Raw genomic sequence first — 26,109 nt, 5'->3', positions numbered from 1 at the left:
ACTTAAACAAAAAATTCACAACCGTTGCTGGAGCACCCAAGGCCTATGGCAAAGTGGCTGTCCCTAAGGTCATGCATGGTGTCTACCTTGCGTGGGCTAGGGGTCGTGTGTGGGTCCCCCTACTCCGCACCCCGGCGCTCTGGGGTTGTGTCCGTGGAGGAGTGAGTGCAACCCACAGTCAATAATCATACACATTTCCATGCATTTCCACTGTATCATTCACTTGTGTCCACATGGTCCCAGGCGTCATGAGTGTTTGTACAAGCCTATGTGTCATGCTTTACCATCTTAGGACTTGTTGCGGGTCAGCAGGGAGTCTGCTCGGGGACGAGCCATGAAGGCCCAGAGCATCTGCAGGGGTCTCACTGGCCAGAGCATGGGCTGGCCCTGGATGTCCTGATGCTCCTGGAGCAGGGCTGACGTAGCAACCACTCCTTTCTGGACACTTGCCCTCCTGTCTTTCGGGCCGGTCCTTCCAACCTCTCTCACTGGGTTTTTCTCTTCTTCTGAGCTAAATCAGTGGTTGTTCGATCCTGATGAACTGAGAGAGCTTTTAAAAATAAGCCCTTCTTGAAATGGTATTTAAGCCCGTAATTCAAATGTCCAGGTAAGTGTGATGTGCTGCTGTAAATGTCAGGACGCCCAGCCTGCATCTCCCTGTGTGCTCCCCTCCCAAGGCTTAAGTACCAGCTACATGCTAGTTACTCCCAAATTTCTGTCCAGTTCTGATTCCCCTTTCCCACCTTCCCTTCCCAGCTCCAGGCTCCCATATGTAGTCATTAACTTAGCACATCCACTGTCAATATTTCCGCCCCTCCTTACACGTTTGTCTTGATAAATGTGACATGATTTCCCCCATTTCTGCATCCTGCTGGCTGTTAGCCAGCTCTGTTAATTCTTCTTGCGTGTGTATCTCAGATCCCTCCTCTGACCCTGCTGCCACTGTCATGGGGGAAGCCAGTGCCGTCCCATTCCTGGGCTGCTGAAACTTTACTTTTCTACTACTCTCTTTTATATCAGCAGCCCGGCTGGCCTTGTCTCGAGATCCACTCAGGTTATGCTGCTACTTTGCTTCTCACTGCTCTTTCAATAAAAGGCAGAGTCTTCTAGAACCCTGTGACTTGGCTCTTGGCCTCTCTCCAGCCAGCCTCATTGCACCTTCTTAACCTTGTACCAGCCCCACTGTGGACACGCCACCCTTGCCTCACAGAGGCTCCCTCTGAACCCCTCCTCTTTCTTTCCTGTTCTCTAATTCTCAGCACCAATGTGCCCTCTTCAGAGTAGCCTTCCCCCCGAAGCCTTCCTTGAGCACCAATCTGTGATGTCCCTCCCCATTCCTTTCTGCTGCCTTCATGGCTCTCATCTCCCTGTTTGCTTACATTGTGATAATGCAAACAATAATAATACAGAGTCACCTTTATGGAGTGCTTCCTGTTTGCTGAGCTTGTGCTAAACGCTTTACCTTCATGAGTCCATTAGGACACACACACTGGATTGTGATCCCCTCTTTGTTAAATGATTTTTTTCAGATACAATGCACTGGTGTATCCAAACTGGATTGGCTATTTAATCCTTAATTTAGTTTTTAAGGTATTAAACTTAACTTTCATAGATACAGCTCTTTTTTGGTGTTATTCATGAAATGATAAACGTAATTGCGTGATTACATTAACAAGCAAAACAGAAATGAACAGGTTTGGGAACAAACACCCATGACAATTGGTAGGGAAAGAGCATGATTCCTAAGAGCCCATATGCCCAGGCTCGAGAGACAGTGGCTGGCTGGAGGGCAGTGGCAGCAGGCAGTGGACTTTCTGGGGGCCACAGGCTCTTATTTTGGCTACAGGTCAACTAGGAGTTGGGAATAGAGAAGCTTGTAGCACATCCCTTCTTTTTAGCCAAGACAAGAAGTCTCCTCATCACGAGATGTGGTCTTTGAAGTGTTCATGTTGGAGGGGTACCCAGGTGAAGATCAAATAGGAAACATCCTGATTTGAGTATTTCCCACTGGAACTTTTATTTATAATGTGTATCTGTGAGCAGCTGAATTGTGCCTGGCAATGTAGTTCTGCCTCCCTTCAGACCTGCCATCTCTGGTTTGGTTATTTTTCATTTTTGGTAAAAATCTCTTTTCTCCTTCCTCTGCTTAACAGTGGATGCTTGTCAGTCTTTTTTCTTAGGTTCTCCTGCTTCCCCCCACCATCCTTTGCTTTGGTCATTGTGTCTCTGGAGGCGGTGTCTACATCTCTCTCTCTACCCACAGGATGGAGTCTCACATAAGCTGAACACAAGTTTGTCATCTTCACGCCTGCCTTTCTTACCAGCTGCCTGACTTCCACGGAGACCCCAAGGCACTTGGCAGCTGCCCATGCCTCGTCCCATCCGTTGTGTCCTCAGAGGCACCCATTGCCTTGAGAGATAGTGTCCACTTCTGATTTTCGGGGTAGAGGAAGCAGGGATGCTTGTCACTGTTTGACAGAATCATGGAGCCCACTCCATGTCTCATCTTTTAGCATCTGGCTGTGTAGTGAACATAAATGGCCTCTAAAGGGAGTGAGATTTTAAAAATAATACATAAAAGTACATAAAAGTGTGCTAATTGTAGATAATTTAGCAAAAATTAGGACAAAAAGATGACTAACAGCCTTAGCAACCACTTCTCAATTTTTGTTGAAATATTTTTAGTGGATTTTTTTCCTCCCACAAATATATTACATATCTGGGAACATAATGCTTTTTTAGTTAATTGTGTATGTTGACCATTTCCCCACGGCGTTAAAATTCTTGAAAAACACAATTTTCATTGTTGCTTAATATACTGTCATTTATATCTAATCATTGATCTGTTATTGGGAATCTGGGCTGTTTCTAATTTTTTCTCAGATGACATGCTAGCGAACGCCCTTCTACATCAGTATGTGTACACCCCACTCATGATTTCCTTAAAGTGTGCTTTTAGAAATTTACTCAACTTGAGAATGTGGTGATTTTTATGTTTCTTTGAACTATGTTATTACTCACTCTTAGATTAAATGTTAACTTACCGCAACAGAAGCAGCCCATTCTTGGTGAGCAGACACTAAGTCAAGAAGTCATTGGGAACCCTGAGGAATACATGTTGAGTGAGTGAATGGGTAGGGCACCATTCCATAAGGTTCTAAGAGTTCATAAACTTCCTGATGTTTTTTTGCTCACCTGAGAATGGTCGGTAGAGATCCAGAGATTTGGTGGATGCCTCATTGTTTGGATTCAGAATTCTTTTTGTGTTTCATCTCTAATTTCTGTTGGATGGTTTCTACGTGGTGATGGTTAATGATAAATGAAAAGGACATCCATCAGGTGTTTATCACATTCTGGGCACTCTGAGTCCCCCTGTAGTGCTCAGAGGGGGAGACTGTCCATTTTGAAAGTGAGGAGGCTGAGATTCAGAGGAGACCCTCCAGTGTCAGCCCAGGGTCACACAGGATGGGCAAGAAGCAGGGTCTGAGCCCAGCTAGACCAAGCCCATTCTCTTCCACAGTATGATATCCACAGGGTAGCCCACGCCTTACTATCTAGGGTTTGAAAAGGTCTTCTGTGCTTTTGCGGTGCTTAAGTGGGAGAGCATTTCACCTCTCCCCAGCTCTGACTTATGATCTTCTCATCTTCAACCCTATCTTTTTATTTCCAAGACATCAGGCTGGGCAGTACTCAGATGCACTTTGCCTGAAAACACTGCTTTTGGTCTTTAAGAAGACTGGAAAAAGTCCGTTGTATGTTTTCTTATAAGACACCTGAGGAAGAATGTCTTAGCCTTTTCTTGGCTTGTACAGGTGGCTACCCATTAATGAATGTTTAGAAAATGACAATAATAGGTAAAGGCCTGAAGAAAATGATGGAAGTAGACAATTGTGTGTGTGTGTGTGTGTGTATTTTTTTAATTCAAAGTGTTATCATGGGATCACCTTAGAATTTTCACCAAGGACAGCTTAATGAGGGAACAATAATGCACGTTATCTGTAGAAGTTTAGCTAGAATTGAGAGGTGCAGCTTATCTGTGTGGGGTAGTGATGTCTAGGGTTTAGGTAGCCTTCCTATATGGTAAAGGTTTTCTTTTTCTGAGTGGTTCTTTTTTTTTAATATTTTATTTAAATTCAGTTTGCCAACATATAGTACAACACCCAATGCTCATCACATCACATGCCCTCCTTAGTGCCTGTCACCCAGTTGTTACCCCATCCCCCACCCACCTCCCCTTCTGAAACCCTTTGTTTGTTCCCCAGAGTTAGAAGTCTGTCATGGTTTGTCTTCCTCTCTGTTTTTTTCCCCACTCCGTTACCCTCCTATCCCTTATGATTCCTTTCACTTTTTCTTGTATTTCACATATGTGTGAAACCATATGATGATTGTCTTTACTTGATTGACTTCTTTCAGTTAGCATAATACTCTCCAGTTCCATCTACGTCGAAGTAAATGATAGGTTCATCTTTTCTGATGGCTGAATAATATTCCATTCACATCTTCTTTATCCATTCATCTGTCGAAGGACATCATTCTGAGAGGTTCTTAGAGAAGAAAAGTCGTGAGAGACCCAGCAGTCATCCCCGTGTTTGAGGGCCTCACTCCCCTCATCTACCAATTCCATGTGTGACCTTGAGCAAATCTCAGAGTCTCTTTGGGACTCAGATTTTTTATCTGGAAATTAGTCAGCATTAAACATTCTGTGACTCTCTGAATATGTCATTGAGAGCATTTTACTCTTTTGTCAAAGGTATCCCATGACAAAGTTCTCTTGTTATTTCTTGTTTTTGTTTTATTGCAATTTTTTTCTGTATTATTTAACAGGAATTATGAGACTTGGGGCTTTAATTTTCAGTTTTAAGAAATTGTTAAAAAGTAAAACCAGTTTAATAAATATATATATAAAAGTAGTATTTGCTTTTTTAAATAAAAGTGCTTTTGCTCTCAGGTGATAATTCTAGGGAAAATCATAAAGAATTCTCAGACAGAATACTATAGGAATATTGGCCTAATTCTCCAGGCATGTTTTAAATTGCCTACAACTTTCCTCATTAAGATTTAGATCTCTGCAAGGCTTATGTTCTAAGAGACTACAAGCTATTGGAAATAATTTCTGTATTCATTGAATAAATCCCAAGGGGGCAGAGCCCGTGTCTGCATCACGTTTGAATGGGCCAAAGCCTCAGCTCAGTGCCTTGCATTAAATAAATGTTTAAGGAGATCCCTGGGTGGCTCAGCGGTTTGGCGCCTGCCTTCGGCCCGGGGCATGATCCTGGGGTTCCGGGATCGAGTCTTGCATCGGGCTCCCTGCATGGAGCCTGTTTCTCCCTCTGCCTGTGTCTCTGTCTCTCTCTTTCTCTGTGTCTCTCTCATGAGTAAATAAATAAAATGTTTTAAAAAAATTAATAAATGTTTAATAAATGCTTCTTAAGTAACAGAAAATGAAAAGATACATGTTTTTAAGTTAAACTTTTCCTCCTCTTTTTTTTTTGATAAAAACAAACAAAAAAAAACTGCATATGGAATACAGAGATCATTTTGGTTTTTGCTACCTTCCAAAGATTGCCTTCATCTGATTAAAATCCTAAGTGCAGCAAAAATAGAGGCACTGCAATATGCTCTAATCCTCAACAAATGAAATGGATAAATGGCACCCAGTGCTGACTTTCTGAAGAAGGGGGTTGATAGTTAATATGAGGTGGTGGCATAGGAGAAAACATGGTGGGGAGTTGCCCTGCAGAACCCTGGGGATCTATTCTTACCCAGGTGTTGTGTGTGGTCGGTAGGGTCATGTGAGGGGAGTAAAGGTAAATTATAGGGTTGGGTGGAGGATGTGTTGGAATGGAAAAGAGATCTGCAACCAGGGAAAACTTCTCATTTTCATTTGCTAACAAAAAAGATACCAAAAGCATGCATTATATTTATGAATAGTTGCCATGAATTTCTCTCCTGTAAATGCCCACATTTTGGCCGTGTCCTTCTGCCATTCCCAAAACCTGAAGCCATGTTGCTTACAGGTGAGCATCCAAATGAACCCTGTGTTATGCCTTCTCCCCTCTCTTGCTCAACCCTCACTCAAGTGGACTCTTCCTTGGGTGCATTGTCACTGCTTTTAGCTACCCAGGTGTCTGCAAGGTCAGAGGCGAGAGCAGAGAAGCTGGCTGTATGGACACTCCCCACATGTGAGCCATACCTGGCCACAGCATCTCCACCCAGGTGTGGGCCCAGGCCTCAGGCGATAGAACTGGAGGACGAGTGCCTGAGAGGTGGTGTAGAGCAGCCATATGCTGGTGCACCTGATAGCACCTGCAGCTCTGGACACAGTGCCTGGTCAGCAGGATGGCCAGGTACTCATCCCGGGGACAGTCTACCCACTAAGCTAAGCTTAGTAGCTAAGCTTACTTTGGCATCTGCCACCTGCCAGTTTTTTTTTTTTCCTCAATAAACCAGATTCCAATGTTGAGTATCTTTTCTTTTAAGACCAAAAATGCTTGGCAAGCAGTTCTGTACAGATTGACTGTTTTCCTTTTCATGTCAATCCAGCACGTCTAAGACAAAGTTGGAACAGACTCAGGTGGGAAATTGATATGACAGCTCAGCTTGCACCCCATCGGCTCCTCCTGGGGGATGTGCTCAGGCCACAGAGACTCAGAGTTATGGCAGGAGCAGAATTGGGGATTGGTGGAGCTTCTGGTGTGCATTTTGAAGCCTGCAACGTCTGCCGTATGACCCGCTGGTCCTGGGAGTGAAATGTCCCATGCAGCTCCCCAACACTGCAGGAAGCAAACTGGGAACTGTGGAAACACATCCAAGCTGTTTCTTCTCTCTGTCCTTCTTAGATATACAGGTGATTTTAATAACTGCATCAAGGCCTGGCTGCACGTTGGCTCTGCAGTGCTCTGTTGAATGCTATCTCCCCGCCTTTGGATGTGTCTCTAAAAGCCAGACTTCGTTCTGCCCCAGAGAACTCTGGAAGTGGCATGGGTGCCTGCTTTTCCTGTGCCTGAAATGAGGTGGAGATGGTTTGGGAGGGCGTAGTTGACAGCAAGCTGTTTGCTAGCAGCCTGCCTTCTGCCACAGGAGCTCAGTGACTGGCAGTGGCGATGTTTTTTTTTTTTTTTTTTTTTTTTTTAAAGAGAGGGGCACAGAAGCCTCGTCTCTGTCAATTTTCTGTAGCAGGTGGGAGGAAGGTCTGTTTGTAAGACATGGAGTCTTACATGGGAGTTCCACCAGCCCTCTCTGGCATGGAAGTCCATTTTGGGTCTTCCCTTCTCTGTCTTTAGGCTCCTAGCCACCACTGGGTGCAGACAGGCTAGCCACACTATTTCCTGAAGGAAGGAAAGCTCTAGAGACTGGGAACATATTCCAGAGGGAATTGGGGCTGTTGAATGTTTCTGCTTCCAAGCAGGAGAGAAGCACACAGGGAGCCATCCTTTTGCCCACATGCTTAATTGGTTGGCAGGACATGCCTTGTGCCAGTCACCGAGAGGCACAGAGGAAAGTGGCATGTGGCAGGTTCCATAATGTTCAGATACTTTGGGGCAAACTCCTGTGTTATTTGTGCTGTAATTGTTAATGTTTACTCATCTTTTAAATGTATTGAATAACTATTCAAAATTATGTATATATATGTATACGTTCAAGTATATACATAAAATCGTTCATATTTGTATGAACATTTAATTCATATGCTCACACAACTAATAATCAGAAAATTAGAAATTAAATTCTTTTTTTAAAAAAAGATTTTATGGGAAGCCCTGGTGGCTCAGCGGTTTAGCGCTGCCTTCGGCCCAGGCCATGATCTTGGAGACACCAGATCGAGTCCCATATCCAGCTCCCTGCATGGAGCCTGCTTCTCCCTCTGCCTGTGTCTCTGCCTCTCTCTGTCTCTGTGTCTCTCATGAATAAGTAAATAAAATCTTTAAAAAAAAATAAAAAAAATAAAAAAGATTTTATTTACTTATTCATGAGAGACACAGAAGCAGAGACATAGGCAGAGGGAGAAGCAGGGTCTCTGCAAGGAGCCTGATGTGGGACTCGATCCCAGGACCTTGGGATCACGCCCTGAGCTGAAGGCAGATGCTCACCACTGAGCCACTCAGGCATCCCAGAGATTAAATTCTTTTAAACATTAAAATTTGATTACAAATGTATGTAATAGATTACCCTTGATGCAGCAGGCCAACTCTATTAGATTCTCTTAAGTGCTTGCAAAAGAGAACTTACAGCTCACCTTGCAGCATAGGACCCAATCCTCCTCCTGCCTGGATATAGTTTGTGACCACAGCATTAGGCCTACCTAGTCTTTCACCTGCCTCCTCATTCCATATCCGGTTGGCTTATTCATAGCCTCCCTACTTAGAGAAATGTTCATGAAATGCTTTATAAAAGATATTAGTGGCAGAGACAGAAGAGTCATACACGCCTACTCTCCCCTACTTCTTAAGATGGTTTAAAAATATCTTCCTATTATCTTCTTTCCTTTATCTATCAGTTGCCTTGTTCACTTGTTTGTCCTTTAGTTTTGGTGTTCCCTGATTTCACGGCTTTCACAGATTCCACTTATTCCCTTTAAATGTTATTAACTGAGGGACACCTGGTGGCTCAGTGGTTGAGCATCTGCCTTTGGCTCAAGGCGTGATCCCAGGGTCCTGGGATCGAGTCCACATTGGGCTTCCCCTGGGGAGCCTGCTTCTCCGTCCGCCTATGTCTCTGTGTGTCTCTCATGAATAAGTAAATAACATCTTTTAAAACAATGTTATTAATTATATTCTGGTTTTTTTTTTTTAAGATTTATTTATTTATTTATGATAGAGAGAGAGAGAGAGAAGCAGAGACACAGGCAGAGGGAGAAGCAGGCTCCATCTCGGGAGCCCGACGTGGGATTCGATCCCGGGTCTCCAGGATCGCGCCCTGGGCCAAAGGCAGGTGTTAAACCACTGCGCCACCCAGGGATCCCTATATTCTGTTTTTGATGTTCAAATTGCCTGGCCCTGGACCATCCTTTTATGCCAGCTTCTGCACCTTATCACTTCTACTCCAAGACCTTGTTAAGCTATCTTTGCTTTCTTGCCAGCTGGTGTTATAGGTGCATCTTGATTTTTTTCCTGCCCCAAGACATGGAATTAACAGCTCTCCAAGGAGCCCTGTTGACATTTCACCCAGAGCTGGACACCAAAGTATTGACCTGCATGTCGTTGGTGGAGTGGTATCCTTGCTGGGCCACTTTTCTTAACAGAGCTGGAAATAGTTTTTTTTTTTTTTTTTTTTTTAAGATTTTATTTATTTGAGAGAGAGAGAGAGAGAGAGAAAGAAAGCACAAGTGGGAGGAGGGCAGAGGGAGAAGGAGAAGCAGACTCCTTGCTGAGTAGGGAGCCCAATATGGCGTTCCATACCAGAACCCCAGGATCATGACCTGAGCTGAAAGCAGATGCTTAATTAACCAACTGACCCACCCAAGCACCCCTGGAACTAGTATTTCTTTTTAATATCATGAAGTCCCATTGATATTTTCAATTTAACTCTTTCCTGATCATTTTTTATTCTTTAAAAAAAAAAAAAAACACAGTATTTTTGCTGTGAGATGCCAGTTAGGGTTTTTATTTCCTGTAACTGAATCCCTTCTATTTTTTTCCTTTCATGTTTCATGTGTAAATAATTTTTAGATGTTTTCTTAGCTATTGATGGGAAGACTTCAGAGGTGGACCATGCCTGGTTTATATCCACATGCTCTTATTGCTGAGTGATCCGAGGCTAGCAGCTTAAACTTTTTGCCCCACCCCCTGCCCCGCCACATCCCCCATCTGCACATTGAGGGGGCTGGTAGTTAGGTAGCCAGGTCTGAGGAGTGAGTGAGCTAGAAAGTGCTGGCTGCCTGGTGTGCAGCCTGCATTTTCCTGAATGATATCCAGTGATGAGGGTGGGTGAGAGGTGGCTTCCGAGGCTGCTTCTGGGACTTGTCCCTGATCCTGGTTCTCCCAGGGTGGAGCAGTGATGGGGGCAGCCCAGGCATGGTAGTGATGGGGTGCGGGGAGCTTGCTTTTTCAGCTGCAAGAAGCCCTAAGGGAGGGAAGACTAGGACCCCTGGGGGCCATGGGACTCATAGAGGAAAATGTGAATCTGAAGGCAGATGCACCTAGATCTTAACCTCAGCACCATCTCTGCAGAGCTGTGGACAGATTGCTCTGTCCTTCTGAGCCTATAAAATAGGAGTTTTGGTGTGGATGTTCACTTTGAATCCTGCTTGAAGCCCATGGAAGTCACCCATAAGTGCTGCAGTTTCCTTTGTATTTGTTGATACTCTGTCTTCTTTCCCATTTTCTTAAAACATGAATTGGACATGTACAGTTTTTGCACTTGATGTAAGTTGACTTACATCAAATATATGACTGCTTAGAAAGACATCCCCCCACCCTGTCCCCCGCTGACTGTCACTCTGGCTTATTACTGTGAACTCAGTGCCTTTTCATTAATTATGCAGGGACAAGCCAAGACATGATGTTTCTACCTCGTTTCCCTAATTATAGCTTAGAAAATTGTACTCTCTTTTTAATTGCCCGTACTGGCTTACTTATGTTTTTAAAGAATTTTGAGTAATGAGGATGATCACAAACTAATGCTTATTGCAAACTCATTTTGTCCCAGGCACTGTGCTGAGTGCTCTGCCATCCACTAATTAATTAAAACGTGGCCTTGTCTCAGAGGCAGGTACTATAATCACCCCACTTAGCAGATAAGACTCAGGTGTCTAAGAGGGTCACAGAGATGGATGAGGAGCCTGGACTAAACCTCAGGCCATCTTACTCCAAAAGCTCAAGTTCTTAACTATGACATTGAACTGCCTACAGGATGCCTGAGGGGCCCAGTGGTTGAGCCTCTACCTTCAGCTCAGGTTCTGATCTCAGGGTTCTGGGATCGAGTCCCGCGTCGGGCTCCCTGCATGGAGCCTGCTTCTCCCTCTGCCTGTGTCTCTGCCTCTCTCTGTGTCTCTCATGAATAAATAAATAAAACATTTTTTAAAAAAAATTAAACTGCCACTATTAATCTGTTGTCTGTCCATCTATCCATCCATCCATTATTTTTTGCTTTTATGATGATGTGTTATAATAAAGTATGTTTAAAAATTCATAGCACTGGAAGGTAAATGTGCCATGCCTTTGTTTAAAGGGTTTCTACCCACATCTGACTTTCTGTGACACTTTACAGAATTTGCATTTCCCGTTTGTTCATTACCCCTCATTTTGCAAATTCATATTGGACCTTGAACCTTTTCCCCAGCCATAGTGGGTTGAACCTGGTGAGCGTGCTGATATTTGAGGAATATGTTCATTGTTGACTGGCGGCCTAGGGCCATCTTTCTAATTGAAACACCTTAAGGAACGTTAAACAAAACCTCAGAAAACCTTGCGGCACCAGCCTCTGCTCATGTCTCATGAGGAATGACAGTGGGAGGGCCACGAGGGGGGGCGGGCGGGGATTGCCATGGGGCTGCAGAGAACTGCTGTCCTTATAGGAGAGAGACTTGGTAGAGGACCAAAGGGTGAGGGATGTTCAGGTAATGAGGACAGGTAGAGCTGGAATGAAAATCATTGGCTGCTGACTTTAAATAGGCAAATGTCCTAGAAAATCTTAAATGTGTATCTAAGTTGGGGTCAGGAAGAGGGAAGGTCAGGGATTAAACTAAGGGAGGGAGATGATGGGGGTCTGCTCCCTACTTGGACCAGGAAGAATTTGGAATTGGGTGGTGAGGGGGGCAGGTCCTCCGGGGTATAGGTGACAGCTGGGGAACAGCCTGACCAGGGACAGTCCCATTTCCTGGCACCGTACATTTTCCAAACTTTCCCAAAAGCTTGCTTATGGCTCAAGCCAAGATTCATCACCAGCTGCCTTTAACTTTCCTTTACTCTTCTGAGACTCAAGGAGGTTCCTCTATTTGATGTTGCTAAAGAGGCAGGAACCCTGCTTTCCACATGGGGTAGGACATGCCCTCACCATGTGCAGGCTGGGCCAAGCGAGCTCAGTTGGCCACCTGGCAAGTGGGAAGATCTGCTTGTAGCATCTCATGCTGGTGTACAAGCATGACCTGGTAAAAGCATAGGGCCCTGGGGAGGGGGTGTACCTGGAGCTGGGAAAAGCTTCTGGAACCTACACAGGGGACAGGAAGCCAGCTCTGGGGACCTCACAACACAACCTTAAAAGGCTCATCTGCTTCTCATGATTTAGAAAGGCTGAGATAGATTTATACATGGTACAGATTCTGCCCAAGAGTCTATATATAGGGTTTGTAATTGTGTGTGTATGTATATGTGTGTGTGTATGTATATATGTACACACAGTTTTCTTACATTTTTTTTTTTTACTCAAATGCAGAGAGAGAGAGATACACACACACACTGTATATATTACCCACCCCAATTTATCCATCCTGTTGAAATACCTCACCATTCAAATGTGATCTGGGGACCAGAAGCATTGCCATCACGTGAGAGCTTGTTAGTAATGCAGAATCTTGGGCCTGCCACAGACCTGCCGCAGCAGAATCTGCATTTTAGCTAGAGCTCTGGGTGATTCACATGCACATTAACTCCTGGAAGCCCTGCCCTCGAGCGATGTGTCTCCACGTTTGTTAACGGCATCATATGCAATTGGAAGAATAAAGGGAAATTATCCCTGTTCAGTCATTGTAGCAGGAAAGAAGCATGCCCTCTCATAGTGGAAAAGAGACCCTTTTACTATTACTCATTCATAAATTACATGGTCTTGAGTAGAAAATTAAGAGAAAAAAACGAACAAAGCCCACGCTGCTGCTGTTGACATCCGCAGATTAGTTATGGTATTCGGCCAACAGGCTGGTGAGGTTCTATAGGTAGTTTTGTTTAAGGGCATTGGTTTTGGAGGGAGATTTTTGCCCCCAGAGGACATTTGGCAGTGTGTGGAGACATTTTTTGGTTTTTGTATTGACAAGGAGAGGATGGTGCCTCTGGCATCTAAGTGGGTAGATGCCAACAGTGCTGCTAAACACCCTGCTATGCCCAGGACAGCCCACCCACAGCAAAGAATGATCTGACCTTAAATGTCAGCAGTTGTGCTGAAGTTGAGAGATCCTGCTTTAGAGGATGGAGTTACCCTATAGTACCCTATAGTACATCCAAAATCTAATTATCCCGTACTCATTTGAATGAAATATTTAAAACATGTCAAACACTTAGAAATAGTAAATGTCGAGAAGCCTGGGTGGCTCAGCGGTTTAGCGTCTGCTTTCAGCCCAGGGCGTGATCCTGGAGTCCTGGGATCGAGTCCCACATTGGGCTCCCTGCTTGGAGCCTGCTTCTCCCTCTGTCTGTGTCTCTGCCTCTCTCTCCTTCTCTCTCTCTCTCTCTCTCTGTGTGTGTGTCTCTCATGAATAAATAAAATAAAATCTTAAAAAAAAACAAACTAGTAAATGTTAACTCCGTTTTTTTCCCCTTAGGATATAACACATTACAGACGCATTTAGGACAGTTGCAAAGCTCCCTTCCTCTCCTTCCCTAGAGGCAGCTATTATCTTGCAGGTGGGCTGTTTTGTTCTGCTGTTTGTACTTTGATCACACGTGTAAGTGCCCAAGAAACAGTATATCGCGTTGCTTGGGCCCCTTTGTCATGGCATCCTCCCCTGTTGGTATGTTGTAGGCTGTTTTTTCAGAAGTTTGAGCAAAGGCATGAACAGCGAGCAGAACTGCATCTCAGTGAAAAACATTTCCATTTTCTAAATAATTTGCGTTTCCTTGAGGTGGTGGTCAGATTTTCAGAAAAGATGTTTAATGTGTTAAATCAGATTGGTGAGTGAAGATTAAAAGTAATGGTTGCAAATTTTAGAAGGTGGGCATTTTTCAAAAGCAGACTGTGTAGTGAGTGGCCCAGAAGCGAGCAGATATTCTTGTCCTTATGTTTGTTGGAAGTGACCATGGTAGCGAGGCCCCCTGGCCCGCACCCTCCTTTCTCCCTGGGTGGCACCTCTCAGCCCCTGCTCCCAGCATTCTTGGAAGACATTGCCTCCATCTCTGCATCATTTTTCAGAGATGGCCAGTTTCTATGGCAACTGTTAGATTGAAAGATGAGCAGCAAGCAGGAGGCGAGGCTCGAGTGAGACCTCTGGGTGGTGGTGTGTGTCCCTGACGTCACCCTCCTCGCGTCTGGATAGGACAATTCCGGATACTCCCATTCAGGGCTGCTGGCCACTGCCGCTTTATTAGCAGGGCTGTTGGGGGCTCCGAGAGCTCTGCAAATTGCCTCCCTTTCTGCTCTTCCGGTCCTCGCCCCACCAGAATTCTTCTTTTCACTGCCTCTTTTCTGTTTGGCTGCAGACTGTCATTAAGAATGCACAGCTTAATTCCGGTGTGTTTCGGGATGCTCTTCTGCCCAGTGTTCTGGAAGGGCAGGGAGGCATGGCAGTGTTTTACTTGATGTTGATGGCGCTGTGAAGTCCGTTCTTTCCTCTGCAAGAATACTGACTATGCAGAAATTTATTGAAGCGGATTATTATGAACTAGACTGGTATTATGAAGAATGCTCGGACGGTAATTATGGCTCCCCGCAAAACAGAGCAGGAATGTGGAGGGACATTGTCTCCCTCCGGGGTGGGGTGGTGGTCCTGAAACCTGTCGTGGGGGCACTGGAACCCACACTGCCGCAGGCATGCATGGCTCTGACAGGTCTGAAGGCACGGTGGAGGAGATGGCAGGTGGGCAGGGTCATGGATACTCCTCTGCGGTTAGTCGGTCTTTGCTCAGAAGGGCTGATGGTATTGGTATGCAGGGCTTATGAGCATCATACTTCTCTTGGATCGAATTCTCTCTGGGGTGAGGTGTGAGCGTGGTGTTGATGCGTGTGTGTGTGTGCGCGCACGCGTGCGTGTGTGTGCAAGGGGGAGATGTGTTCAGTGACCTCTGTGCTATTGGCGGGGCTGGGGAATAGTATATTCAGAACTGTTGGCAGCAGGCCTGGAAAAATCCTCCCTTCCCTGAACCCAGACGTGGTGGGGTGGGGATGGGGGTGGGGGGAGATGTGGGAAGGCTGGAGAACATGCAGAAGCAGCTTCCCACCCAGCAGGCAATTCAAATGAATTTTGCCTGTGGGATCCCACAGAGATGGGGGTGGGGAGATGTTGGGAGGGGCAAGGAGAGACTGTCTCCTTCGGTCACCCGCTCAGTTTGTGCAGGGAGGGTGTGGCACATTCCATAGGAGACTGGGCTGGACAGGTCTCGGGAGGTTTCAGGTACATGGCAGTAGCACTGAGGTGCATTCTCAGAGGGGCCACGGGAGAGGGCTTCCTGTGGTGTTGGGCATCAGAATCGTGTATGACACAGTTAATCTGTCATCTTTAATTTCTTCTTCAAAATAACCCTCAAATCACATGTCTCTTACACACACACACACACACATACATGAAAAAAATACAATTAATATGTACAGTTTGAGGGTCTCTTCCCTGATGATAGTATGTTCCCAGCCCCACACGAACCACTAATAGGTAAGGTAACTGTTTTTTAATTGAATCGGGAGTTTCAGACTGCCCTAACCATGACCACATTTGATTAACCTGAATGATGTAGCAGGCTGGAAGCTGGCCTCCTTAGTAAGCTGAAGAACTACATAATTGTCTCTTATCTGCTGATTTCTGTCTTTTTTTTTTTTTTTTTTGATTTCTGTCTTGACCCAGGGCTACACAGGGGAGGGACCAAGAGACTTTCTTGGAGAGGGTGAATGGGTATGTAAACGTGCTGAGAAACTTCCCCTGGTGAGTCCCACTGCCCCCCAGCCTTAGGTGAAGATGGTGTCATGTGGAGTCCCTGTGCATTTTAAAATATCCTGAGTAATGGTGGTGGTGGGCAGCTCCAAGCGACTTCAGGGGAAAAGGTGACTGAATCCTTCTCTTTGGATACGTTGTTTTGAAGCCAGTTCCTGTCACCCCACTCCAAGAGGCAATGATAGGGATGCTTCTTTTCAGAACTGTCACTGAACTCTTAAGAATTTCCGTGGTGAGAGTGATTCACTGAGCCCTCCCTAACTTTTTGGAGTATGGACCTCCTTGGTGGATCACTGGAATGGGGAGGATTAGTTTCAGCACAGAGCCTGTCCCAGGCTGTGGATGGGTTGGGTGTGGCTGTGGCTCCCACGGATCCCTCCTAGAAGTGGGGGAGGAAGGTTTCTTACTATCTTGACCCAATTGCTACACCATCCAGCCGTCTTTATACCCTCGTCCTTGGGGATAAAGCCAGTGGCTTGTGGTAGGCAGTCTGAGGGGTGAGAGGAGGCTGGCTGACTCTTATCTGGGTGTCTGTCAGATGGACTTTCTTACCCAGCCATTTCTCAGTTGAGTCTTTTGGCCTGGAGGCAGCCAGATCTCTCTTCTTCCAACGGAAAGGAAAATGGAAGGAGAAGCGACTTCTCTATCCAAGGGTAAATCAGTGTTGATTGCAGTTACTGTCTGAATGTTGAGCAAAATACTTGCCATGACCCTCCATTCCAATTTGGATGAAGGGGAAAGGCTATTGGGACAGACTTTACTGGGACAACTGGCGTTTTCATAATCTGGGTTTTAAAAATAGTTAGCGAAACAGAATAAAAGGGACAGACACCCAGAAATCATCTAGTTTAGGAAACCCAGGGGATTGGGATTTCAAGTAAATGCTAATTTTGTAGTTAACTCGCTTACTCATTTCTGACCAGTTGAGTTCTTACCTGGCCTCTACAGTTAGTCTGGAAATGCAGTTTGCCTTTGTTTATACGTGCGTCTTTAAAATTGCAAATGAAATAGCCCTTTCATCTCCCAGACCCGACCAACCCGGTGAGGTGGCCAGGTAGTAGACACACAGCACTGCTTTGTCTCTCTTATCATTTGGCATTTGAATCTTTAATGAGGGAAACTTCTAGGGAACTTTCTATGCTAATAACAAAAGATGAGTCAAATGCTTTGAAAAAGATGCAAAATCATCATTTATGTCCGAGTTAGTGACTCACGCTTCAGTTGCAGGGTTAGCACTGAAAAGTAATACACGTATGGGTGGGAATATAGATGGCAGGACAATGAGGATCCCTCTTTTAAAACTGGAATAAAAAAAATAGCTGCTGTTTTCTTTTATCTCTGGAGGTGTGGGAGAGCTTCATTCCGTGTTGAATGACCGGATCCTTCCCTTTTATCAGTGGTAGTTATGGAATCTTACTATCTTTCCCACCCCCCAAACAACAACAGTAAGACCCCCAGAGGGTGTAACAAGGGGCATGGGGCAGGGACTTAGAATAATGAGAAACTGGAGGGGGGTTGGTTGCCCATTACCTTCAAGTAATTTTTAGAGATTTGAACCAGCCAGCTCTCGACACATGTAGCATGGCCTTCGCAGAATTTGTGCAGATAAACCAGTGCCTCCTGTTTAAACTATGGTGTCAGATGGAGTCATGGCTGCCTACATTGGATGTGTCCTGCCTCTAAAGCCTGGTGGATTGTGAAAATCACCCAGTTGTTTAAAAAGAAGATTCTCAGCTTTACTCCAGACCCAGAGAGGTCCTGAGAAATCTGAATTTTTAGCACATACTTTAGGTGATTCTTTACATCAGGTGTGTTTGAGAAACTGTGCCAGTGTCAGTGGAGACCAGCCCCAGGAACAGGGGTCTGGAAAATCATTCTTTAGGTCTGTTAAAGAATTTCATGTTCCTTCTTGGCTATGCTGATGACTATTTTTTTTTTTTTAAAGTATGCTTTTAAAAACTGAGGCCTTTTTAATATTTAAAGAGACTTGGGGTCAAGTGTATGTCTTTAAGCTAAAGAAAGAGCATGTCCTTCTATAATGACTCTAGAAGTACATATATCGCCAGAAAGTGCGCTGGCCTGGAGTTTCTGAGGCCCACTTTTCACTCTGCATGGCTCTGTGGTTTGGGCACATCCTGGGATGTCCGTGAGCCTCTGTCAAATCAGATGCCCCATCTGGAAAATGGGGATAGCCACACTGACAAGAGGCATAGTGAAGAGTATAAGGAATATAAAGTACAGTTGACCCTTGAACAACATGGGAGTTTGGGGTACCAACCCCCCCCCCACACACACACACGATGCAAATTTATGTGGAACCTTTGACTCCCTCACCACTTAACTACTAATAGCCTACTGTCAACCAAAGCCTTGACAAGAACATAAACAGTTGATTAACACGTTTTGTATATTGTATGTATTTTTCTTCGTATAGTATTATAGTAAGTGTAGTATAATATGTAGTATTCTTATATAGTATTCTCAGAATAAAGTAAGCTAGAGGAAAGAAAATGTTATTAAGAAGATCCTAAGGAAGAGAAAAACGTGTTCACAGTAATTATCGAAGTTCAAACCCAGTTGTTCAAGGTCAGCTGTAAAAACTTTTCGTAAATGGTGATGTGCTAGGCCAGTGCTTAATTTTATCGTCTCAGAGATGGTCTAGTTGGTAAATTCTTTTTAAAAATCCTTTTTAGGGGCAGCCCCGGTGGCGCAGCGGTTTAGCGCTGCAGACCAGGGCATGATCCTGGAGACCCGGGATCGAGTCCCACGTCAGGCTCTCTCTCTGTATGATGCCTGCTTCTCCCTCTGCCTGTGTTGTGTCTCTGCCTCTCTCTCTCTCTGTCTCTATGAATAAATAAATAAAATATTTAAAAAATCCTTTTTAGAAGACAAGTGGCATTTTGAACAAGATATAGTAGTATCTTTACTACTACCTGTTTTTTGCTACAGTTTCTTTTGTAACCTGGCACCCTCATTGCCCGCAGTACAACATTGTAGATGTGAATGTCTGGTGGGGGGATGGTCTTGCTCATGCTAATATTGATCTTCCCCTGGGAATGCTCTAGTAGACGGCTGATGGACTTGTTCCTTGGGCTTCTTACTCCACAGTGAAAAGTCAGGTGCTGTTACTCGCTTGATTGCAGGGACCCCTAAAATGGCACCCCAAGGTGAGGCTTGGCTAATTTGGGAGTAAAATTTTGCTGGAGGTATTTGAAACACTAGTTGAAAAGCTGTTCCTAGGTTTTCGAGATGATTTTCTAATGTTCCTGCACTTCGTGTCAAACAACTCAAACAGGCTGTCATTTGTTCACTTGGTGTTTATTGGGGGATGCACCTTCAAAAGGGGCAGATGGCTTTTCCCTTTCCAGATGCAGCGCCCTTCTGAATGGCTATAAAAGTGACTTTAAAAAAAAATAAGTGGGGTGCCTGGGCGGCTCAGTAGGTTAAGCATCTGCCTTCGGCTCAGGTCATGATCCCGGGGGCCTGGAATCGAGTCCCGAATAGGGATTCCTGTTTAGTGGCGAGTCTGCTTCTCCCTCTGCCCTACCTCTCCCCCTCCCCCTGCTCATTTATGAGTGCATGCGCTCTCTCAAATAAAATCTTAAAAAAAAAAAAAAGGAATTAATTATAAATGCATAATGTAATTGTCAGTTCTGTAAGTGGCTTTGGTAAAGTAGCAGTAATGCCCTCTCTCAGATGGAGATGCAAGCCCAGAGCCCGGGTTTTGGAGCATGATGTCCCCCCCCCTTTTTTTTTAATTGTAGAAGCAAGGTGTTTGGATCCTGACCTTCAGAAATGGGTGCTCTGTTCCAATGGAACTAAGAAGTGAAAGGAGGGGAGGTGCTTGAAGCACTGGGAGAAGTCTGCACAGTGGATGGCACTGGGAGAAGAGGGCAGAAGGACAATGGTGGCAGGAGGGTGCAGTGGGGTCAGGTGCAGGCAAGGGGCAGCAGACTAGGCACAGACCATGGAGGTCAGGAAGTGTACAGCTCACATCTTGAAACGGGGAGGTACCCTCTAGAGGGCTGTGGTCCAGTGGGACTTTTGACAGTGGCAACACTCTGAGCTGTGCTGTGCTGTCCAGTATGGTAGCCAATAGCCACATCTGGCTCTGGAGCACTGGAAATGTGGTGAACATGACTGAATTTTGGATTTTATTTAATTATAATTTATTATTTTTTAAGGATTTTATTTATTTGAGATACAGCAAGAGAGAGTGAGAGAGAGAGAGAGAGCGCACAAGCAGAAGGGGAGGAGCAGAGGGATAAGCAGACTCCCTGCTGAGCAGGGAGCTCAACTTGGGGCTCCATCCCAGGACTCTGGGATCATGACCTGAGCTGAAAGCAGGCACTTAACCAACTGAGCCACCCAGGTACCCCGGATTTTATTTAATTTTAATTAATTTAAAATTGAATGTAAATAACCCCAATGGATTTTGGCCACTCTTGGGACAGTGCATGGTAGAGCTTTTTTTCCTTTTGCTAGAAATTGGGGCAGTGACTTCTCTGATGGTATATTGAGTAGATCTGGAGAGGGACACACAGGAAGGATGCCCTTCCACCCTGCAAGAGGTGACACCTTCCACTTATGGTCTTCCTGTGCAGTGTTTCTAGGGACAGTCCAGAACTCAGTCTCTGCCCCCCTGCCCGAGCCCCAGTGTCTGGTCCTTGCCTCTAGGACAGCACACACCCTTGCTACTTGGCTCTTCCTGAGGCCAAGCTCCTTCTCAAAGGCTTCACATCCAGAGGTCCAGGATCTCCCACTTGGCACAGGGATTCCTGGGCTTTCTTGGCTCTGGCTTTTGAAGAAATTGCTCTGTCAGAGAAGCTGTTTTTTGGCCTGTCTCTGCCTTTAACCTTGAAATGAATGCACGTGTGGATAAGGTTTGAGAATTCCTTAACATCCCTGGGAGAGGGCACAGAGGAGAGATTTGGAGTGGGAGGCAGGGAATATCCTGAAGGACTAAACCCAGAAATATGGGGTGCCATGAAGAGTGTAAGATGGTTTAGTGTTCAAAATGCCATGTCCTAAATGTTTATTATATAATATATACAGACTTGGACATCATTTGTTAAGGATAACCTAGATTCGAGTTAAAAGCTAGGTATAAACAACTTGGTTATGAGTCATCACTTGAGAGTATTCTCAAATACATGAGATCAGCTTTTGTTTTCATTTGTACACGCCGTGGCCGAGTACAGTATCCTACACATCTTAGAGTCAGTCTGATATTTGCTGAATGAATAATGCACAAGGTGGAGATCCTCCCGCCCTCCCTCATTCCCTTGCCAGGGCTTCAGACTTATGGTCATTTGAATTGAATTAAGTCTAATTTGATCCCATTTATTGCGATTAAATGGCATTTTTCCCCAAGTGTGTGTCCTCATAAACATTGTATTTAAAACTTATGCAGATTTTCAAAATGTGATTTTAAACCCTCTGCCACTGAATTCTGCTAAGCCTCCTTTTTATAAAGAACCCATCTTTAACGTTGTAAAATGTAATAATCATTTTTCAGGTTCCAAAATATTAACCAGACAATGCATATGTCTCTAGGGTTTTATTTTTAAATAGCATTTTTATTCTGTTCTGGTTTTCTATTTGAGGCACTCATATGATCTTACATTCTTATGGAGGTAGCAATTCACGGTAGCAGACATTTTTAGCTCTCAAAACAGGATCCTCAGCCCTAAGGATCCAAAGATGAATAAGAACTATCACCTGAACCTGGGCAGAGACTTCTGTATGATGGTCTTGCCTCTGTGCAAAGCCTCCCTCTCGGTTACCTAGGGGAGGCAAATCAGCAGAGAGGTGGAATAGGTCTCCTGGTGTGGCTCTTAGGAACTGGGAGACCTGCCACAGTGTAGCTGGGAAGCAGCTGAAGCACAGACATTGCGGAATGTGCTGCAGTTCTTAGCTGCCAGCACTCGGGGCCACCTTCCAGTGGGTTTGATGGAAGAACCTGCCATTTTCACTTTTAAAGGCAAAAATCAAACACTACAGAGGAATTGGTATTGAGATACACAATTAAACCATGGATTCTTCTTCCAGGCAACAGTGTAAACTCTTAGGCTTTAGAATTTTTCCTCCTTATCCTAGCAATTAGAATTTGTAAATCTGACTGTATACAACACAGATTTAGGAGGAGAGTGGGGGTTATAAAATGCAGATTTAAAAAGAGCAAATGCAATGTATTACCAAAGAAAGACTGAATTAAGCTTAAAACAGGTAGTGGTTGCTGCCTTTTTTTCCCCTTCTGCTAGTAATTAGAATGATCACTTTCTTCCCTGTTTAGCACTGTGGCAGGCTGTTACTCAGATTGGTCTCAGGGGCTCAGTCAGTTAAGTGTCTGCCTTCAGCTCAGTTCATGATCCCAAGGTCCTGGGATCGAGCCCCATGTCTGGCTCCCTGCTCAGCAGAGAGTCTGCTTCTCTCTCCCTCTGCCCCTATGGCCCTTGCTCATGCTCTCTCTCTCTCAAAATAAATAAATAAAATCTTAAAAAAAAAGTCAGATTGGTCTCAGAACACACACCAAAATTCTCTCATCTGAGGCATTGGGCAATGATTCACCAGGGCAGCTCCTCTGCTGGAGTCCTACCTTTAGACAGGTGTACCTGCTTAAGGCTTGTTTGGTATTGCCCTGTGCAGTTGCTATGAAACTTCCAGGAAGCTACCATTCCTCATTGCTTCTGGGGGGAGGAAAAGTAGGGAGAAGACTCTGGAGGTGGAGAGCTTACCTGAAGTCCTACACCTGCCTGCCTGCCTCCTGTCTGAGTCCACAGCACCTGGCAAGGTCACGCTGGGGCAGGCAGGGCATTCCCATTCTGGCAGGTGCTTCTCCTGCCACGCCCCACCCTGGCCCTCCCCTGGCTTCTGGGAGCCACCCCCTTCCGGGTCTGTCGTGGGTGACGCTGGGCCAATGGCCCTGTGCACACCCTCCACTCCAGCTCAGCCAGGGAATGTCCTCTGCCCCGTCCAGGGCCCAGCGTGTACCCCAGGAGCTCTGGTTCCCATGGCTCCTCTGGGCAGACAGCTGGGAGCTACCCCAAGAACCGCCCCTTAGGGCAATGTTTGGGCTTTGGGGTGACTTCAGCAATGTCCCTGAGCGATGTGGGAAGGGAAGAAGGGTATTTTGAATATGACTACCAGGATGAAGAGAGGAAGCCCACCTGTGAGCGGCATGAAAGCCTGGACCTCTTGGAAGAGGGTAAATTCTGTACTTTGTTCAAATCTAACCCTTTACTTGTTAGTGTCTAAGTAGGCCTGGCTGTTTTTTTTTTTTTTTTTTTTTTTTTTTTTTTAAATTTTTATTTATTTATGGTAGTCACAGAGAGAGAGAGAGAGAGAGAGAGAGAGAGGCAGAGACACAGGCAGAGGGAGAAGCAGGCTCCATGCACCAGGAGCCCGACGTGGGATTCGATCCCGGGTCTCCAGGATTGCGCCCTGGGCCAAAGGCAGGCGCTAAACCGCTGCGCCACCCAGGGATCCCAGGCCTGGCTGTTTTACTCATCTCACAGCACTCTTTTATTTTCCTATTGAGGTATAACTTCAACTACACAGATCTTCCATGGTGAATGGCTTGAATAATGACCCCCACATAAAACCACATGCAGCATGTCCAGTGCCCTGAGAAGTCCCCTTACACCCCAGGAGGGAGATCATTGTCCTGGCTTCTGTCACCTTAGATTTGTTTGCTCCTTTGTTCTTGTTCTATGTAGATGGAATCAAATAATGTGCATTATTTTGTCTGGCTCCTGTGGCTTAACCAATTCATACACATCATTGCAAATATCTGTAGTTGTCTGGGATTTTTGTTTGTTTTTTCCCCTTTCTGGCATTCCAGTACTCTGCTTTAAGAAGTTTAGTTGTTTTATTGTGACTGAATGGGTTTGGGTAAATTGGTGGGCAAGAGACTGAGTCATTAAATGAAGTGTGTTTTTGCACTGGCATTTATTTTTTTAAAAATCATATTTGAAATAGGGATTTTGTTTTAAACTTAGGATTTTTAAAGAATTTAAAAAAAAAGATTTTAATTATTTATTCATGAGAGATACACAGAGGGAGGCAGAGACACAGGTAGAGGGAGAAGCAGGCTCCCCAAGAGGAGCCTGATATGAGACTCGATCCCAGGACTCCAGGATCACGCCCTGAGCCAAAGGCAGACACTCATTGAGCCACCCAGGCGTCCCTAAGGATTATTTATTTGAGAGAATGAGTGAGCGCGTGCAAGGCAGGGGGTTGGTGTGGGAAGGGGCAGAGAGAATCTGAAGCAGACTTCTTGCTGGGAATGGAGCCCAGTGTGGAACTTGATGCCAGGATCATGACCCAAGCCAAAATCAAGAGGTGGATGCTTAACTGCCTGAGCCACCCAGGTGCCCCAAAGTGGTTATTCTTTTTTTTTTTTTTTTTTTTTTAACTTTTTAAAAGAAGGCTCCATCCCCAGCATAGAGCTCAATGTGGGGCCTGAACTCAATCCTGTGATCAAGACCTAAGCTGAGATCAAGAGTTGGTTGCTTAACCCACTGAGCCACCCAGTTGCCCCTAGGATTATTTCAAATATAAAAGTATAAGGGCTGATGTTGAAATCACCTGAGTACCCACCATTGGGTTCTATCAGAGAGATGCTGTTTTTGGACAAGTCTCAGGGTGTTAATGATAGGCCCAAAAGCTTGGTGTGAGTTTCCTAGTTGGGCTAATGTGGCTTTCACTCACAGCCCAGAGCAAGGGATTTTGGGGGTACAACTGGATGTTTAAGCAGTGACTGCATGTGTGTTCTTTAGGTCTTGGGTAAAAACAATCTGAATACCTTCTCAAAATTCTGCTCTGTGATGATTTATTTTCATGTCTCAACTTTTATTTTAAAAATTATTTATAATCAGCTGTATACCAAAAGTGTTTTTCTTTTGAGGTTTCTATTCTGGTAATTATTAACGTTTTACCTACAGGAAGTTAAAAACATTGCACTGGAGAAAGCAGGGAAAGGGAACAGCCAGAAGAGAGCCAGGGGGCTCCATGCTGAGGCCTGGTGCTTCACCTGGTCCTTTTGCAAAGGAGCTAGTGGGGGTAAAAGGAGGAGTGGCTGGCCGATGGAGACTATGCATTAGTCGGGTTCCTGGAAATGCTCAGGAGAAAGGTATCCATGTGCTCCTGTGGAGCCAGGACCAGCCCGGGTTTACCTGGATCAGCTAATGTTCCTTATGACTGTGCAACCCAGCATGTAGCCCATGTGCCAACATCACCTGGGAACTGGTTAGTGCTGCAAACTCTCAGGCCCCAGGCCCATGGAGTCACAACCCACCTTTTAACAAGATCTTCTGGAGATTCCCGTGCATATGAAAGTGTGACTGCCCATAGAGCTTATTAGTAAGATGATTTGAGAAACCAGTCATTGAACCATATGATTCTAAATTAAAGGCTACACAAGATTCTGGAGCAGTGTCTTATAGCCTAGTCAAGAGAAGAAAAAAAATTGTATTTCAAATATTTCCTATATCCATATTTTTAACTTTAAGGAAAAAAAAAACAAACGGTGAGCCAGATGATGATGATGAGATCCAGTGTTTATTGTGTACTTACTGTGTGTGCCAGGCACCATTCTAGGTACTTTATGTGAATTTGTGCATTTAATCCTTAAAACAACTAAATGAGGTTAAGTGCTATTATAATTTTCCACTTTATAGGTTTATAAGAGAAAGCTTAAGTGACCTTGTCCAGAGTCACAGAGCTAGTAATGATTTCATCCTGAGTAGAATGGCTCAAGGGCCCTCTGCTCTTAACCATTATGCTAACAGTTCTCAAAGTGGGGTCCCGTCCCAGGAGCATCAGCATTGCCCAGGATTGTGTCAGAAATACATTCTCAGGCCCTGTCCTCAGACCTGCTGAGCCAGACACCCTGGGGTGGAGCCTAGCAGACTGGGTCTTAACACGCCCTCCAGCTGATTCCAGTGTACATTGTCCTGTGCTGGTCCACATCTCATAGATAACCATGGGTGTTGGTTTGCAACTCCCTGTGGAGGTTCCCGGTGTAATCTGAAACCCGCCCCCATACTCCATGGGTAGGGATTGATGAAGAGGGCAGGCCACTCCAGATTGGTAGGTGACATGTTTAATAAGCAAAGAGAACTTTCATACAAGGCTTATCTTGGGTGGCAACAAGAGAGTGGATCTCGGCACCCACCTGCCAAACCTTAGAAGTTGATATAGAGGCTTTAACTGGGTTCAGTCACGCATACCATGCAGGTATTCTCCACACCACATTATCTTCTCAAGGCCGAGTCCCTGGAGCTGCCTCTGGGAGCAGGAAAGGCAAGCTGAACTCACAT

At 45.1% G+C, this 26,109-nt stretch overlaps 1 protein-coding gene across 12 annotated transcripts in view; it reads left to right on the top strand.

Annotated features, from left to right (window-relative positions):
• TRAK1 (trafficking kinesin protein 1) overlaps positions 1 to 26,109 on the top strand; it is a 120,789-nt gene that overhangs the window by 38,366 nt on the left and 56,314 nt on the right. For 2 of the 12 annotated variants that reach the window (XM_077865644.1, XM_077865642.1), the window contains exon 1: positions 14,389 to 14,558. The exons of 5 other annotated variants lie outside the window; for them this stretch is intronic. In XM_077865644.1, the coding sequence (XP_077721770.1) occupies positions 14,495 to 14,558 (64 nt within the window). In that variant the 5' untranslated portion in view covers positions 14,389 to 14,494. 5 more of the 12 variants (XM_077865641.1, XM_077865638.1, XM_077865639.1 and 2 more) reach the window with 5 other exon arrangements.

Source organism: Canis aureus, chromosome 22 (genome assembly GCF_053574225.1).
Source record: "Canis aureus isolate CA01 chromosome 22, VMU_Caureus_v.1.0, whole genome shotgun sequence".
Taxonomy (NCBI): Eukaryota; Metazoa; Chordata; class Mammalia; order Carnivora; family Canidae; genus Canis; species Canis aureus.
Note: the sequence above shows the minus strand (reverse complement) of the source record. Positions and strands in the feature narration are given on the sequence as shown.